At 35.0% G+C, this 18,564-nt stretch overlaps 1 protein-coding gene across 1 annotated transcript in view; it reads right to left on the reverse strand.

Annotated features, from left to right (window-relative positions):
• Window positions 1-18,564, reverse strand: part of RALYL (RALY RNA binding protein like) — a 368,284-nt gene that overhangs the window by 56,361 nt on the left and 293,359 nt on the right. The window contains exon 3 of the mRNA XM_062568158.1: window positions 11,728-11,803. Coding sequence (XP_062424142.1) covers window positions 11,728-11,803 — 76 coding nt within the window. The remainder of the gene's footprint in view (window positions 1-11,727; window positions 11,804-18,564) is intronic.

The following is an 18,564-nucleotide window of genomic DNA, read 5'->3' on the forward strand; positions in this document are numbered from 1 at the left end:
TTCTTTTTTTTCTCTCTCTTTCTCTCTCTTTCTTTTTCCTTCGTTCTTTCTTTCCTTCTTTCTTTCTTTCTTTTTCAAAGCAGTATATAACATTTATAATTCCTGATGTTATTTATGGTTTCTATTACTTAAAGCTATTATAGGCCAAGATAATTTTTAGGACATAAGGAACAGTTGCTGGATAGAATTAGGGAAGAAACATGTTCCTTCTCCTGAAACCTCCATAAAGAGCATTATAAATTTTGACAAGTTTTATTAAGGAGCATTGTCATGTTATGCAATAAATAGTGTTAGACCAGCTATATAGAAGATCTGATCTGTCAACAGTGCTTCAGAATAAGATGATGTGGAGAAACGATTTACAGCTCTAGTCAGCTTTTATCGGTGTTTTTAAAAAAATAATAAATTCTACTTTCAGTTGTGGTTTACATTGGAAGTAATGGCACTAATTTGAAAGACAACTTGAACTGTATTGTTTTCATCATTATTGTATAATGTCAGATACAGTACTAACATGAAAGTGTAAGAGCAACTTGGAAATTTCCTTTCCACAGAGCTAAATACTTCCACTACATATTAAAAGATAAAAAAGCTAATGCAAAATAAAATAAATCCACTATTTCCTTCAAATCATGAAAGGAAATCAAAGTACTGTAACCTAAAAATGTTATTTCTCAGTGCAGTCTGCCTTTCTCAGAAGTGAATTTTGAATATAACTTTAGGATTAATAAATTTATAGGAACATAGATTACTAATGTGAAAGAACTCAACTAATGTGGATTGTCAAAAACAAAACATGTCAAAACAACCTTATTCCCTCCTTTGACAGTATAATTGAATTAGGAGGTAACAGTACACCCCCAAAATAGATATGACTTAGCTTGATTTTTAAGGCTTTTGATATTGTTTTGATATGACAGACTTGCATACAAACTGGTAAAATACAATCTTATCACCTTAAGGTGAAAAGGTATACAGTAAATCAAAAATACTAAACATCCCCATGCATAAAGAAACATGCCAAATGGGAAAATGCCAAATGCCTCATATTAAGTAGGAACATTCAGCACTATGTTGTGTCCAGTTTTGGTTTATATTATTATTAATGAGTTGAGCAACAACATGGAGATCTTGCTTCTAAAATTTACATATGATAAAAAGGTGGAAGACATTTCAAGCAGCCTAGAGAACAGAGTTAGAATTTGAAAACTGTTTGATAATGTAGAGAAGTAGAGAAATGGTCTGAACTCAGTGTGATGAATTAAAAAAAAAAAAAAAGAAGAAGAAAAAAAAAAGTCCAAGGAGGGTTTGGGAACTAGAACTGCAAGTATACATACATATAATGCAGATTAACTGGCTAGGTGTTACAAAAGAGTTTGAGGAGAGCAAAAACTAAGTAAAATAATACTGTTCCAAAAGAAGAAAAATTGTTTGGGACATCCTAAAACATCTTTTTCTCCTCAGACCTGATGAATCCCTCAGTTTGCTGCACTGTGCCAGCTTTGGGCACAGCATTTTATAATAGGATGTGAGCAAATGGAGAAAAATCAAAAGAAGAGTAATAAAGATCAAAGAAGGAGTTAGAAAACATAGTGTTTGAGCAATAGTTTGATAAACAAAGTTTATGTAGTCTAGAAAAAAAAAGTTAAATGTTGTTAAAAAAAAAAAAAGACAAAATGATCAGCTGTTTCTCCTGTTCACTTCAGAAAGGGAAAGAAGGAATGGGGTAGTATGCACTGAAAAGATCCGCCTTCTACTACTACCCCCTCCCCCAAGAAAAAGAATAAAGAAAAGAAAAGAAAAGAAAAGAAAAGAAGAGAAGAGAAGAGAAGAGAAGAGAAGAGAAGAGAAGAGAAGAGAAAAGGAAAAAAACCACACATTTATCTAGCTTAAAAGGTAATAAGGAACTCTAAAACAATGATCTGTCATGTCAAGCAGAGCTTATTAGGTCCTCTAAGGACTCTCCATGAAACAAGGAACTCCTAACTTGAAAATATTAGCTGGAGTTGGTGCCATGATTTAGCTCCTCTATGCTCCATGAGAAGAAGTTTGAAAGTCTGCATTTATAGACCTTAGTGGACAAAAGCCTGCCTTCAACAGCTTGCTGGAGCTACAGAATATGAAAGTCTCAGACAAACAATAGACAAGACAGTGGGAACCAAGTGCAAATGATACTAGACTAAATCAGCATGCCACTATGCTTCTGATGCTTTGATCTTCCCCAGAGAATTATTTTTTGCTAGGTAATCTTTAGCTGGTTGCATCTAATTCCCTTTCTGAAAGATGTCTCCAACATAGACTCTAATGACTGCCTGCAAAGCAAGTCCTAAGTCACACAGATGCTTTTCAATATCTGTTCTAGGGATATTTCAGATTAGGTTCTGTTTCAGCCTATTTTAGCTACTAATTTGTCCCGATGTCTTGAGGCATAGCAATTACACGAGGAACATAAGTTGATGTTGTTACACGGTCAATTGAATAAGTATTCCAACACATCATGTAGTCTGACTGATAAAAATAGCAGTTTTTCTACTCTCTTCTGATTCCTGATGAAGTTAGTTGTTTAACAGTAGGAATAACTTGGCTCATTTCTTGAAGGATGCATGAGTTTTTCTGTAGTTCCATGGGGAAAAAAGGAAAAAAAATACACTTTGTGCAACATATCTGTAGGGATGAGGATCTTATGCAACATAATTTTTGGTAGTACACAAAACAGAAGTTATGGTTGCTTCCCCAAAAGAGAGCATGGCCAGAGCATCCTCAGCCTTCAGAATATGTGGTCTTATCAGAAGGTTCAGTTCTCACGCTAATATGCTGCCTTTACCTATTTCAGAGTTTTGAAGAAAAAGGAATGGAATATTTTGCTGAGCATACACATCACTTGATTTTTAAGCACCTTATATGTCTAGACGGTGAAAAGGGTTATGCAAAAATGTCAGTAATTTATTTTCAAAAATACTGCAAAATTTATTGGCTATTTATGTAGTACATTTTATTTAGCCAGTTTTTCTTAGCTCCTAGGCCCATGGTAGGACAGCACCAGGGCACTCCACAGGACAAAATATTTTTAGGGGACATTTAACACAGGATACAGCCTCCAGTACATCATGCCAAACTGCCTGACCTACCACACTGGTAACCATGCACTGAAAACTGGTTGCAACATAATTGACATTTTCAAAGTCTACCCCAGACAAGGAAAGTTTTATCCTTTTTATTTTTTTGTCACATTTTTCAAAGTGTGTTTGTGACGGATATACAAACCATACAACCAAATTTAGCTAGTTTCCTACCAAAACCTTAAATCTAGTTATATAATTTGTAAACTTCAAATTATTAGCACAAATAGGGTCAGGGGCTCAAATACCTCTTAGGATTTAATTCTATATGAATTAATAGCATAGATAATCTCTATTTATCAGTTAGGAGGGTGTGACTGAAAAATCTGTCCAATATTATCTCTAAAAATTGACAATTGTAAAACAGAAAAAAGTAGCTTTCAATTTGGAAGGAAATGCTTTAAAGAACCTGCCTCTTCCCTAGGCTAATTTTCTCAATAGTAAGCTAATATGAAACATGTCAACATATGTAAGAATTGGTTTTGATAAAGCAGTAAAAATGGACTTTGTCACTTTGGATACAGAATGGGCATTTGTTAAAAAAAATAGGATGGGAAAAAATGGATTACTTTGGGGGGTGAGTGGGAGAGAGAGGAATGCATGAATCCAATGTCATCTGACCCTTGTCTGTTCAGAATCAGAATAGGACTATTTCAGTCTGTATATTCTAGTCTAAAAATGTCTAGACTGAGTTCATCAGGGCAGGCTGAACAAAACAATGTTGACTAATTGAATGCACACAATCAATACTACTTTACTACATGGCTATTTGTAGTCAAAAAAACAGACGGAGGTTAATGCAGACATTGCCATTGAGGGTCTTTGGGTTAGAGGTTTAGTCTCCTTTTCCCTCAATGACACTGCTAACACTTAAAAATAGATGGTAGAAGCGTAGTGCTCTGAAATGCATGATTCTTGTTTAGCATGCTGTCTCCTGGCATAATCTCATTCTTGGAAGACTGAAAAATGTAACATATATTTTGATGCCAGTAACTATTTAACACTTTTCAGTTTTTACAACCTGAAATAAATTCACATACCTTTGGGAATATATTTCTCATTGTTCAGTTAAAAAAAAGAAAAAGAAAAAAAGAAAAAAAGAAAAGCAGTGCATAGCCAAAACTCTTAGGAAGACCAGTAACAGAGTAAAAAGACACATAATTTGTAATACAGTCCTTAAAAAAACAGTTTACATTTGACATTGTGTATCAGCTGCTGTGTCTAGATTTCAGTTCTGGCAGGCTGGGTAACATTATTTTGAACAGGATATGCCAAGACTAGCAACATTCATGAAGAACTAAACTTGTAGGATAACTGTTATTAATGCTTAACCAAATATTAATATTTTATTATTATCCCTCTGCACTACACACAGCACAGCATTCTATGCTATTGGAAATATTATTCAACAGTCCTTTTTCTCTTAAACTAAATATACTTTAAAAGACTTTTTCCTATATTATGCATAGGATTTCAAAATACATTACAAGTTGCAGCCCCTCATTTATCCAATCTTCCTTATTTATCACCTCATCCAACCTCATATTTCTATTGCAGTTTTAAGTCACTGAAACTGTGCTCTTGCAGCTGCCAGCCTGAATTGCAGCCTTCCATACAATTAGAGGTGTTACATTATGTGAGAACCAATGTCTAATTACGAGCTCCTAAAGTGGTTCTCTGTAACACAGCTTTCTCCTGCACCAATTACTACTGCACTGATTACAGGCTTACTAAATCTCTTAAAATGAGGAAACCTGCTGGTTGTTCTCCATGCTAGCACAGGCCCTTCACTTTCCAGTGTCATGAACCCTATGACCTTACTTTTAAGACTTCTGTCATGTCACTAAGACAGTTACTGAATACAAGTGGTAGCAAAACCAAACATTATTTCTACGATGTCTGCCTCACTAAAATCTGCATGTGGAAAAGTAATAAAGGGGTCTGCTTCAGGTTTTTCTGTATATATTGTATGTATTTTCTCTTTTCAAGCTAACAGAAGTGCAGCTGATAATCTACAGAATGCATTGTCTTTCTGCTAGAATCCAGTGTATCCAAATTCTGATTATTTCTAAAATTAAGTGTAAGAACCTAGGAAATAATAAAGAGCGGAAATCTTACATATAGTAAGGTGGTAGGAATTGAGCTCAGCCTGCCTACCTTGAAACAGAATGGATGACTAAAGGCACTGTTTCTTTTTGCTTGCAGGCAAAAGTGCTCTATATCTTTTAAGAATTTACTCTTATTATTAGCCAAAGTTTTTTTCATTTTTATTAGCAGCACAAATCCATGGAAAAGAAAGGAGCCATATTAATTTCAATGCAATCAAAAGGCTATGAATATTTTTTTCTATTTCACTTAGATAAAAACAGTGACAAAAAAAGAAAAAAAATGAGATAGAGTTTCACAGTTGGTTATCTTAGCTACAGTATACTGCTTCAGGTTTTATAGGAGATGAGAAAAAAAAAAGTAAGAAGATTAAAGACCAGGGAAAAAAAGCAATAATAAGAAAGCAGGCTATATTCTTTTCTAAACTGGTTAATCTTTGAGCATGAGTGTGATTACGGTGTTCCAGCTTTTGCGGAAGAAAACAACACAAGGTATGTGATGCCATATATCATCTTCTGCCAGAGGAAAAGTACTGAGCTAGGAAAGGGAACAGACCCCCTCTGCAGATACAGGAAGCTTGGTGTCGTTGGCTTCCTTTAAAGAAAAAGAAAAAGAAAGAAAAAAAAAAACTGAGAAAAGACTGTGGAAATCTAAAGAATAACTTGTGGGTAGATGGGAAGAAGGGAAAAAAAAACTACTCATAAAATCTGTGAAGAACCATACAAATGGATCTAAATCGAGATTATAATTTAAAATCTCTAGTGAAGGCAAGTATGAGTAAATATGAGAAAAATATAAGATTTAAAATATACAGCAAGCTGAGAAGTCAAATCCACCCTAGCCACATAAGATAGCTTCTAAAGGGGATTTTTTTAAACAATGTTGTTAAAGACTTTCTCCTTCACTGTAAATAGTAAAGGGGAAGAATAGGAGGGAGTGTGGAGGGGGAGGGAAAGAAAGTCTTGTCCTAGATGTTATTACAGTGACTGCATAGAGATTAGACATAGTATGACTGGATAAACAAATCAAGACAAGTGTATTTAACATATTTTGATCTTGATCTGCAATTTGTCTTCAGAAGTGAAGGTTTTCCTAGGTGTGACTAAGGAGCCACCTCATCCGCTTATTAAAACCACCTGGTGCTGTATGTTTGTGCATCTCATAAAAGGGCAGCTGTGGCCTGGGCTGGTTTACTCAACCCTTCTGAGCATCTAGATTTGTTCTTTAATTCTTTAAAAATCTCTGGGACCAAATAGGGTGCAGGTGCACCAACATCTCTCAGAAACAATGCAAAGGGAAACATTCTGTCAGTAGAGAACTCGTCTCTTAATTTTTATGAATTAATTAGTTATTTGACATAGGGATTTTTCCTTTAAAGAGAGAAAGCAAACAAAAATTCAGCCCAGAATGAATCATTGGAACCAAAGAACTGCTGACAGGCGTAACAAAGTACACCTAGTTCTTTGCTAGAGCTTTGTATTTGTATCTTTTAATGCTTTTAATATTGAGAATGCTACTTAATTTCTTGACACAAGCAATATTCCTACTAAATTCAACTGAGATTTTCAAACTGAATTATTATTTTATAGTGCAATAGTGAGAGCTTTAAAGATGATCACTAAGAATATTAAGATATGAATGTAAATTATTTTCTACCAGATTTAAAGTTATCTCTACTTAAAATGCCTTGCAATGTTTTATGGACACTAGATATTTTGTCAGGAGAAGAGTTGTAGAGCAACAATCATTTTAGTTTCATTCTGTGGTACTATAATAAAATAGTCCATTTCATGAAGAAATGGAATCAAAGACATCAGGAGGATATTTTCCTGTAAAAAAAAAAGGAAGAACTGTGGTTCAAATGAAATATCATATTATGTAAACTGTGCGTAATATAATTATCAAAATTTCAGTGCATTGAAGAAAAAGAGTAAGTGGCTTAATCTTATTTTTAATGCAAATTTAAGTATCAGAAAATAATTGATTAGGTTTATGTTATGTTGGCTTGACTGTGTCCCTAGGCTATTGTATGCTACAAGGAAAAGAAACGCAAAAATGCATTAATCAAAAATATGGAATAGAGAAGAAAATTACTGGAAATTTAAAATGATATTCAATCAAGAAAGACCCCTGTACCTGCGGTTACTTTCGTTACACACCATTATACTATTAATATACCGCCAATGAAGTAGGAATTCCTACAGCAGGAATTATGCAAAATGTTTCAGTTTTCAACTAGAATGCAAATGCCCGTTTGGCACAGAATTTGTTGAATATGTACACTTTCAAATAAGAGGAATGATTTCAAGAATCCTCCTACCCTGGAGGTAGCGATCACCTTGCCCATCACAGTGCTTTTCACACTTTTTCTTGAAATTAATAAGAACATCCAATAGTTCTCAGAGCAACAACTGAAAATAACAGATAGCTCTGATGGCTGAAGGGAAAACCAGACCAAACCAAGATATATAAAAGATATCTTAAAATAAATCTGAGAAGCAAAATGTAAATAATGAAAGACTGTAAGAAATTCTTTAAGCCTTAGCTATAATACAAAGCTGCAAAACCGAAGGAAACATGAGATATGTAACATAATCTGTTCAACTTTGTGGTGGAGATTATCAAAGCAAAATGTATGGAGGAAACTAATAAAGGGTATTTTTTTTTGAAGAAAAATAAAACTTTAATATAAGACATAACCATATCCAGAAAATGGAAGAGCATCTCTTTCCAGTATATACAAGAATTTTGAATAAAATAACTTTCTTCAGAGGCAATAAGACTTATGAAATTGTAAAGGAAAGGCTGTTTAATATAGTTAATTAGTAGCAGCAGTAGATCAAGCATCCTAAATAAACATTTCAATTACCCAGAGAAGTTGCTGGGAATGGGAAATGACTGTGGAATCCAATACCACTCAGAGCACTGAGCCATGAGCTTGCAACTTTAAAGAGTAACTTGGAAAGAATTTATCCTCAAAAGAAAATTTTGTCAAGACTACTATGCGCTATAAGCAGGCAGTGCTACAAGAACCAAACCAGGACTGGGTAGAGATCAGGCTGGCTGAGGCTACAACGCAGTTCTCAGAGATGATTTCACTCAGTATTTTCTGGTCCTGTTAATCCATCCGCTAAATGCATCTTGCTGCTCGCCTCGCTCCAGACGAGCCTCATTCTTGATGCACCACAGGCTAGCAGGCTTCACACTCAGCCAGCACTGGGAATACTAGGAAGAGTATAACTTGAACATAGGTGACTCCTCACTGGCCTTCAAGATGTGGTAATTTACCAAAGTTGGTTTTGCTTATTGTAGCACTTTGAGGAAAATAACCCATGTAGGGAGGGAGGAACAAATAATTAAAAATGATTTTTTATTTATTCTCAGCTAAATCTGTCTTTGAAATGTTTGTAAATGAAGGTTGCCCAGAGAGGTTGTGGAGTCTCCTTCTCTGGAGATCTTCAAGGCCCTCCTGGATGCAACCCTGTCTAGCATGCTCTAGTGACCCTGCTGAGCAGGGAGTTTGGACTAGATGATCTCCAGAGGTCCCTTCCAATCTTACTGATTCTATGATTCTAACTACAATATTAAGTGTGTAGAACAAGAGGAGTCAATAGATTTATCTACAGTGATGAGTGATTTAGTCTCCTAGTTTATTTCCAAATCCTCGTCCCCTGTTTACCTACGTTATATAAATATTATTTCACTCCTGGGGGTCTACTTTGGGTAAATCCATTTTTCTCAGAAGACTTGGGTGTGGTTCTTGGCTCCCAAGCCTCTCTCAATAGGCAGTATTGATAACACTGGAATTGGCTCTTTGTGCTCTACATGGTTTCCAGCAGGTCCCAGCTCTCCTGTCACTTACTGAAGCCCAAAAGTCATTTTCATGGCACTAAAAATCCCACGATTTTGGCAGCCCCTAACGCAGTCCTTACATTACTTCTAGAGAGGCAGAGTACTTTGAACTAGTTTGAACTCTCAAACTCTTCTTGATAGATAAAACCATGTGCTCAGAACCTGCAGCCCTGTGCAGCACTCCCATTTGCTGACCTCAAAACGATTCTTAAATATCTGTCTTAAATACTCTTAAATATCCTAAAATATTCTGTAAAAGCCTTAACAAAAGAAGACTAACACACACCAGTTGTTCTTCTTAATGCTATTTTTACACAGTCACTATTTTATCAACCAGTTGGATGCCTATCTTTAACAGTTTCTTCTGGCTATATTTCCTGAGCTTGCTTATGAAAACTTCAGTGTCAAAGTTTGTTAAAATGATAGCATATCACACCTAGTATTTCCTTTTTATCCTCTAAGCTGGCTATCTTGTCAGAGAAGGAAATTGTATTGGTTCAACATCATTTGTTCCTGGTCATTCTATGACGGATTTTTTTACCCACTTATTATACTCTAGGTGTAAATTGATTGTTTAATAATTTATTCAAGGGTTTTTCTGTGAGTCAAAGCTAGGATGACTTGATAATCTCATTGTTCTTCTTCTCAAAAACATATATGATGTCTGCCCATATGCACTGCTTTTCTACCTTATGTGACCTCCGTTAGTTTTTGAAGACAATGACTAATAGTCCATACACTATTCAGCCAGTTCATTAAATGCTCTAGGGTGAATATCATCACACCATTTCCATTGAATTCGATTCTTTAAGTATTGATTTGTCCATACCCTCTGGTTAAAATTAATTTTCTTAAATATCTAATCACAATTAACATCTTTTACTAAAGCAAATTAGCCTTATTGCATCATCTACTATTTCTTCTCCTTTTCTGATAAGTAATAGCATAATAAAAAAAACAGGAAAATACCCTAAAGATCTACTTAAAGAATCTCTCTTTTTATTTTTTGTTATTTTTTGTTCTGTTTTTGTACTGGTTATATAACTTAGGCTTTTTGATATCCTGATAGATGACTCTTCTGTTCACTTTAGTCAGGTGTTTTTTGTTTCCACATTTTGTACAGTTCCATTTCACTTTTCAGATTGTTGAAAAACACCTGATGCGGTCATATTATTCCCTTATTCTACTCCTTCCATCTCAGAAGAGTTTTGCTTTACATTATGTATCACAGATGCAAGTCTTTTTTATTCCTAAAATTTCTTCCCCAAAGATCCTACTTACTAGTCCTCTGCGCTCATTGAAGTCTATCCTTTCTGAAATCCATTATCCTTTTCCTATTGTTCTTAGTCCTTCCTTTTCTACAGTATTTTGTGGTAACAAAAATTTTAAGAACTATGCTTCTCTTAATCAGGATTAATTCTAAAGTAACCACTTTTCTCCTAACTTTCTCCATATTCTGAAATTCTGAAAATGTTCTCAACCTGCACTTTATGAGCCATCTGTCTCCTGACATATTATGCAAGCAGACACTAGGTAGTGAAAGTTTTCGATTAGCATTAGACGAAGGCTTTTGTTAGTTGCTCAAAAAAAGCCTCTCATGATCTTCTAGGGCAATTGTCTGTACTGAGTCTGAAACTTAGATATAGTCTGAAACTAAGATATTGTTGTCTTTAAACTCCACTCAAGAGCGATTCAAGTCTCATCTCTTTCTTGAAAGTAGAACAAGCATGTATGAGCCAAAAACCACAGAATACCTTCAGAAATCTTTTGAAATTCTGACTAAGCTCATGGCTTCCAGTAACATCTATAGAGTTTAAAAGCTTGCGGTTGTGACTAATGACAAAATAGAGGGTCTCTGTTCTGAAAATAATAGTCCTATCACTTAAATATATAAGAACTATATGCTAACATCTATCATTACTAATATATAGCACCCAGGCTCCAATCTAAGATACCCCTGAGTGTCTCATTCTGAGATGTCACCCTTGAATTTTCACATATAAATCCTTTCTTGGTAATAATTATTAAGTTATTAAAAAAAGAAGGAAAAAAGAAAAAGGAAAGAAGAGATCATATCTTCTCCTTGTCCCCCTCCTCCACCTTGATAGAATTTAGTGTAAGAGATACCAAAAACTTAACATTGTCAGAAGGGAATAAAAATTATATCTGAGGTAAACTAGAAACTTTTGACTTTGAAAATTGAAGTAGCTATTCATATATTTAGGAAAATTTTGGGGCATAGGAGGTAACAGAGGCCTCTGCTCAGTTCTGTTCAGTTTCTGAGTGGGGACTAGAAGTAAATTCTTAAATTTTACCAAAATTCTCTGGTGACAACATGCAATGCTCAAAGGAGAAATTTATGGAGATGCTCAGGCTGATGCAGTGAACTATCACGTGGCCCAGCTCAGCATTGAGTCCAAGATAAATTGGGCTCTGATGCTTTCAGACCAGATCTAGCTTAAAGAGGTCCAGCTTAAGTGTTTCTGATTTCACTGCTGTGCTCTTTCTCAGAGGCAGTCTATCCATATTTAAACCTCAGTAGAAATCATTATCTACATTTGTAGATATATTTGAACACAAATATTTCAGGCTAACATAATTGTCCTAATAAAAACTGAGTTGTTATAAATCAAGATGAATTCCCATTTACCTGTAAAGTGCTGACAGTGGTCTTTTGTTGCCAGGTTTTGGTCTATATGGTTTTGGTTCTCCTGCCATGTTGATATCTGAAAGCAAGCAATTGATATCCATAAAAAAAAGGTCTGTTAAATTAGAGTGAGCTTGCAAAAATAGCTTCAAGAGACAGAAAATTAGTAGCAGACAGTGAAAATCAACAGTATATGCAAAGACTTGATCCAGTTTTTACCACTATTAAATTGATACAATAAAAATTTCCTAAAAATTCTTCCTTACAGTGCCTGAGGACTGTAGGAAAGATGACAGTTGTTGATAACGTACAGAAATGACTTTTATTTTTAATTGTATTTCTACTCATGAAGCTGCAGCTAGTGTATTTCTATTACAGAAAGAGACTTGAACTGCAATTTAGATATCTAGACAAGTTATGATCTCAAGTCAAATACAGCAGTGGAAGAATATAATGGTTCAAAAGAGTTTCTTTAAATCTAGAGAAATGCACACCAGTTCTTCAACTGCAACTATCACCATCTTCTCAGAAAGAAAGTTTTAAAAGGGGGAAAAGAAAAAGAAAAAGAAAAAGAAAAAGAAAAAAGAGTATCTATTACCTACTTCCAATACAAGCTGTTTTTTGGTTCTGATTATACAGAAATACACTGTCTTTAAAATTTTTATGGGACAACAGAAAATCTGCTCTTACACATACTTTATCTTAGATAAATACTCATAATTCTCAAGAACACCAGAAACCTTGTGCATACTTTTTTTTTTAAATTCATTTGTAACTTCTCTGTGTATTTATCCTTGAAATATAATAATATGCAAAGCTTATATAGACATTATCCATGCTGGATCTCCAATTCTTTTGTCCTTTTGAATCATACTCAAGGACATTCCAGCAAATATTTCTCTATTCATTTTGAGTGTTAGTGATAGTCACCAATGAAGAAAGATACACAGGCACTCTGTGGAGAATATCTTGCCTGAGATTAGGAAGCTGTCTCTACAAACACAGTCCTATATTAAAAAATTGTTTGCATTTTTTCAAAAAAAAGGATGTTGTAAAGTCAACACTATAAGAAATTATGCTGATGAGAGAATTGAGGAATTTTTAATCAGGAAACAAATTTCATGACACTTGAGTGATGCTGCTTGAGTGATGCTGAGTGAAAGCTGTCTTTGCTTTCACTAATATATAAAAGTGTAAAGTTCAACAAAATCAGCAGAGTTATTTCAGTGTAAAATACTGTGACAGAACAACAGATCCCATTTGCTATCAAATCACTTAGAGATCAAGCCTTTCCAAAGAACCATATAGTCTTGGTAAAACCTATATTTAACCTGAAATAGAGTGTAATGGAAGAAAAGGTGAGGTAGAGTCTGTGCAGAATAAGGAAGCAAGGTCCAGTGCAGGGATGCCAAAGGCCCAGATATTTTTCTTTGAACTATTCTTGACATCAAAAGCTGCAGTAAAAACCTGATATTATTGACTAGATAAATTTATTTTGCACAATGCCCCAAAATTCTATCTGATTTTTCTAATAACGAGAGACATTAAAATCTTCCTCAGATTTTCTAACAGAAAAATATCTTTTTCCATTGGAAATTCCATGTTTCAAATATTTTAAATTATTTTAAACATGTCTTCAGTATAAATTTGATATTTTGAATTGAAACAACATTTAGTTAAAATGATAACATGCCTCATAAATTAAAGGTTTTTGATTACAACTGTATCCCATAGAATATATTTTATCGATACTTTTTTTTCCATAAAAGTATTTGGAATTAAATCTGATTTTAGTCATTCTGTTATAATGTATTACTTTTAGAATTGTATTATAATTTACAAATTATAATTGTATTACTTTTAAATCATAGTTTCCCATAAAATATTATTATTTCTTATTTTACTGCATCTCTGAGTTTGGATGAATATTGGAGACAGTTTTCATTCTCCTTTGAAATGCTTTCCTGCCCTTAATTTTAAACAAGTGCTTCATTAAATATATACTAATCTTCCTGTTTCATGGCTGTTAAAAATTTATATATGATTCGCTTATTTAAAAGAATATAAATCCTACTAATGCTGACCCAACAAACTAAGAATCAAGCATTTGCTGAAAGTCATTGAGGAATACCTGTGCTTCAATCCCGTTGGCTGCTGGAAATAACAGAATTGGAATAAAAATTTTATCCTGTGACCTTTTCAATAATTAGACCTTTCCACAATATTTTAATATGTCAGCTTTAAGGTCATTGACTGTATTGACTTTCACCATTTGCTATTAAAACTAGGTTAGATTTTAGGAAAAAAAATGTGGAATTTATAATCTGTTCTTGGGAAATACCTGAGGCCGTGGGATTCATCTTCACATATTTCTCATATCTATCATCTGTTTCTTTTTCAGAGTTTCAACCCAGATCACGATTCTTAGGCATATGAGCATTAAAGGACTTACAAACCTTTTTCAAATTCTTGGGGGAGAGATCAAGGCTATTTTGATATTATTCTTCTATTCTATCTTGATATTTATTCTTGTAGACCTACTTTTGCAGGTCTACAATACCTATTTTTACAAAGATGATCAGTATGGAAAACTATGGGCCATTTTTTTACGTGTTCATTTTATTTTAATCAAATACTATTAGAAAAGTAATGCTGTAAGAAAACACAGCTGTAAAGTTGTTCTGAACCAGTTAAGATTCCCTCAGACTTAAATACATCTCTAAAGGTAGGAGCAGGAAACACTAAACTATATTGCACAGACAGTAATAGCTAGAATTTCTTTTTAACATGGGAAATATTTCATAGCAAAGCCATGCACATGGGGCTTTTCTGTTAATATAAAACTGATTGAAGAGCTTTACTGTTCCCTAAGCACCTTGTACTAAGTTAAGAACGTAAGAATGAAATGGTTTGAAAAGTTAGAACAGATTTTCACCCCATTATTTTTCAGCACTATCTACTCCAACTTCAATTTTCTAAGATTAGAAGTGAACTTGTCAGCATTTCACAGAATAGATTATTTCCAGCCCAACTGGAAATCTTGTGAGATAACTTGTTCTCTTGCTTCATCCATCATTAGTTTCACAGCAGACATTTACATTTAGTAGGTCATAAACTACGTGTCAGATAAATTTGTTGGCTGCAGCATGGAAATTTACCTGCACTAATGATTCTACTCTGAGCAATACAGAGAAGTATCACTCCTTATGGTGTAAAATTAGCTACTGCACTTACACATGAATATGAACTAGACAACTTGACAAAGCACAGAGAGATTCATGTTGCCTCTATGTGGGAACGGAGCAGCACTGGGACTCACATTATTTTATCTGATCAAATACTATAAATGTTCACTTAGAGTTCAACATTAAGATAAATTCAACACTGAAATTTCAAATATTAAGATATCACTATGAATATAAAACTAATTGGACAAACAACAGTACATCGTAACACAGCAGTCTGCTCTCTGTGTGATTTCAGAATCAAAATAGATTACTTCTTGCATTAAAAGCAAAGCACCTTCAGTACTATCTCTTCATGTTAATACAGAAAGTGTGGTTAAGATATGAGAACTAGATTTCATTCAAGTGTCATCAACACAATATATGTAATTTTAAATATAGTGTTTTTATTTCTAATTATACCAAAAAATTCCTCACAATTGGAAAAAAACTTTGATTTTTTAAAAGAAAAAAATGATTATGCAAACCATTTAGAGAGAATACAGATTATATTCAGTGACTAAATAAATTGGTCTGAAAGAGAAACTCAAAACAGCATTATCTACATCTCTCCTATCAGTCTTCTCCCCCTCTCCCCCCATCCTCTAGGAAGTATATTAATTAGAAGGAAGACTCAGTGCATGAACTTCTTGTTTTTAGAGAGGCTGTATCAGCCAGCCTTGAGGCTTTGCTTATAGGTTTGCTGCTTAAGCAATCTGAGAATCCAGGCCTGTATGCAGCTGTACAGTTGCCTTTAAATAACCTTTGCCAATGTTAACAATGATACCTGAGGAGTGCTGACTGCACACATTAGAGCTATTTAAGCACTTCTCAGTATATCTGTCCTTCAGACACCTTAAAAATTTTTATTGGGAGGAAAAAAAAAACCCTAAAACCAATCAACTCTTTTGGTTCACAACAAAACAAATGCTATAAATTAAAAGCTTTGACAGTCACTAGATCAATCTGTGAATACGGGGACTACTAGGCTTTCTGCCGCGAATCCTGGCCCCAGGTCCCAAGCTACATCTATGCTATAAAATTAGACAGTGCCACTCCCAAGCACAAAAATTCAATTGTCTATTGTATTAAATTGTTAGAATAATTCCTAGTATGGCTTTTAGTCTCAGCTAACAAGTACTTTCCCATGCAATTTCTAGATGTAGGCAGAGAATTGGCCTGGGCTAGGGATTGTTGCTAATTGGCACTGTAGATGTGGCCACTCTGCTTTAAATGAAAGAGAACAGTCCCAAGTACCTTTAATTAACTGTTACGGTCGCGACCTTTGAGTGCTGGCTCCCAGTCAAAAAAAACTAGAAACAAAGACATAAAAAACCTCTAAGGTACTCTGTAGCTCAAGAGGTGATCCTCTCCTCAACAGCTAATCTAAGAAAGGTTTCTTCAGCTGCTCATTCACCCTTTCTTGTGAATGGTTGAAGAAACTGAGACTTTCCTGGAAAACACTTCATTTTCTTGACTTCACATTTTAGATGAAAGAGAGTTTCATTGTACATGTCCAGACCAACTCTGCTTTACACTAATTTTTAATAAAAGTGTGAGAAGCCACAATTGCATAAACCCCCTGAAATGTGTCAAAGTGGTAACTAAAATTTAATTTTTATGGGAAGTATTCACAAAATGAATGTACAATCCAATTCATATTCAGATCAATGTGGATATAGGAAAAAAATACTGCATTTTCTTCTTCTTCACATGACCCAAAATATGTGGGACAGAAGAGAAGGATCAAGAGAATTTAGAATGTAAATTCTAGTCATGCTATATAGAGAATAAGTGAACACTAGCAAAATTAAAGCTGATTTATCTTTCTTTTATACTCTTCCCTTCACCAGTCCTATTAATCTCTTCTATACTGCATAAAAAAGGAATTTTAATGAAGTCATATGACATTTTTTACATCATAGGTTTCCTCTTTCTTCATATATTTCATCAGTTGTTCGTCATCCCCTCTTCCCCATGACTAGCACTTAAATGTGAAGAAAGCAGAGAAGAAAGTGCAGTTCTCAATTCTGTTTGATTCTATGCCAAAATTGTGCAGCAATAAAGAAGCAACTTCTCAGAAAATTGAACACAAAGTCAAATTAACTTTCATGGCTAGTAAAAGATTAAATGAAGGTCTGGGTCACACATCATCCTTTTCTATAATAGTATTAATTTACTTGTGGGGCTCTCAGCTGCATTTGTATTTTCTCTTAACACTGAAGTAATTGGAAGCCTTTTTTTGCACAAAGATGACAGCTATTGTTAATGCTTCATACAGAAGGAGCCACTTGTTGAATAGTATATGAAATTGCTTTGTTCGACCATCTCTTCTTTCATTACATACTGCTACAATGAAGTGAGGCTATAGGATTAAGTAAGCTATCATTCTTAACAGCATTCAGTGACAAAAGTGTCAGGCATTGTCTGAAAGTCTCTTCCTGTTTCTCAAAGAGCTGTGTTGGTGTGCATGCTGGCTACAGCTAAAAAGGGAAATCCTGACCCTGGCATACACCCCTCATAGGTAGTTCTTGCGTGAGAACAGCTCTTTCAGGGTACTGCAGAGAAAACTCTTTCCCTTAGCTGCAGAACGAATGTAGACATGCTTTACGGCTGACATGGAGCATTTATCTTCCTTGACTTTTGTCTGACTGCTGTAATTCTTTGCAATTCCCCGTCATCTCTGCAACATCACAGTCACTGGAAAGACCTTCCTTGCCTTGTTGGATATGCAACCAGCTGCAGTCCACAGCATGCAGACGGAAAGGTGCTCCTCCTCTCTGGTGAAGGGGAGAAGGCTAATTCTGTGGCCTCTTGAAGAGGATGGACTTTGCTGAGATTGCAGAATTATGGACAAGGACTCTCAAACTGCTTGTCTCCCAGTGCTTTTCCTATATATATCAAGTCCTGTGATAGGGCATGAGGCACACTGAAGGGAAGGCTGGAATGCCAAGCTGTAGGGGAAGGGACACTACAGAGAATAGGACATGCCTTGATAAAGTGGTACTTTTGGAAATTTATCCTTTGGGAATTCATTCCTTTGGGAATGACACCCAATTGATGGCAATCCCTCCCTCCTCCTCTTCCCTTCCCTCCTCCTCCGTAGCACCTACCTTGTGGTTCCTCTAGTGGAAGATCTGCACTGGTGTTGTGCAGTTGCAAAAGATTTGGATTTAGCTGACGGGGCACAGTCAGTTGTCTGCAAACCAACTGTAAGAGCTGCAGGAGTTTGGATGTTAACTTTGGAAACCCATCTTGAAGGGTGTTTTAGCCCTTTTGGAAACACAGTAGTGTCAACCATGAAACTGACTGTCATACCGGCACTTAGCCTCACCAGATACAGACTATAGAAGCAGGAGAGTGTAATTTTCTTCCTATAAGAAGATCCTTCACCTCTAAACAAGATAACAAAAGCTCTACTGCCCAAAGATTTCTACCTACCATTAACTTTTTAAACTCATAGACCGGCTACTTCTGTATGTGTGGAAGATTAATATTGCCATAAGGATATAGGAAAGCAATAGAAAATTACATCAGGAACTTTCTGTTATCTTCAGGAAAACAAGACAACTGTTTTAATATAAGTTTAGCCATCCTCCCCCACCACCCCAAAAAA

This window comes from Rhea pennata, chromosome 2 (assembly GCF_028389875.1).
Source record: "Rhea pennata isolate bPtePen1 chromosome 2, bPtePen1.pri, whole genome shotgun sequence".
NCBI classification, from domain to species: domain Eukaryota; kingdom Metazoa; phylum Chordata; class Aves; order Rheiformes; family Rheidae; genus Rhea; species Rhea pennata.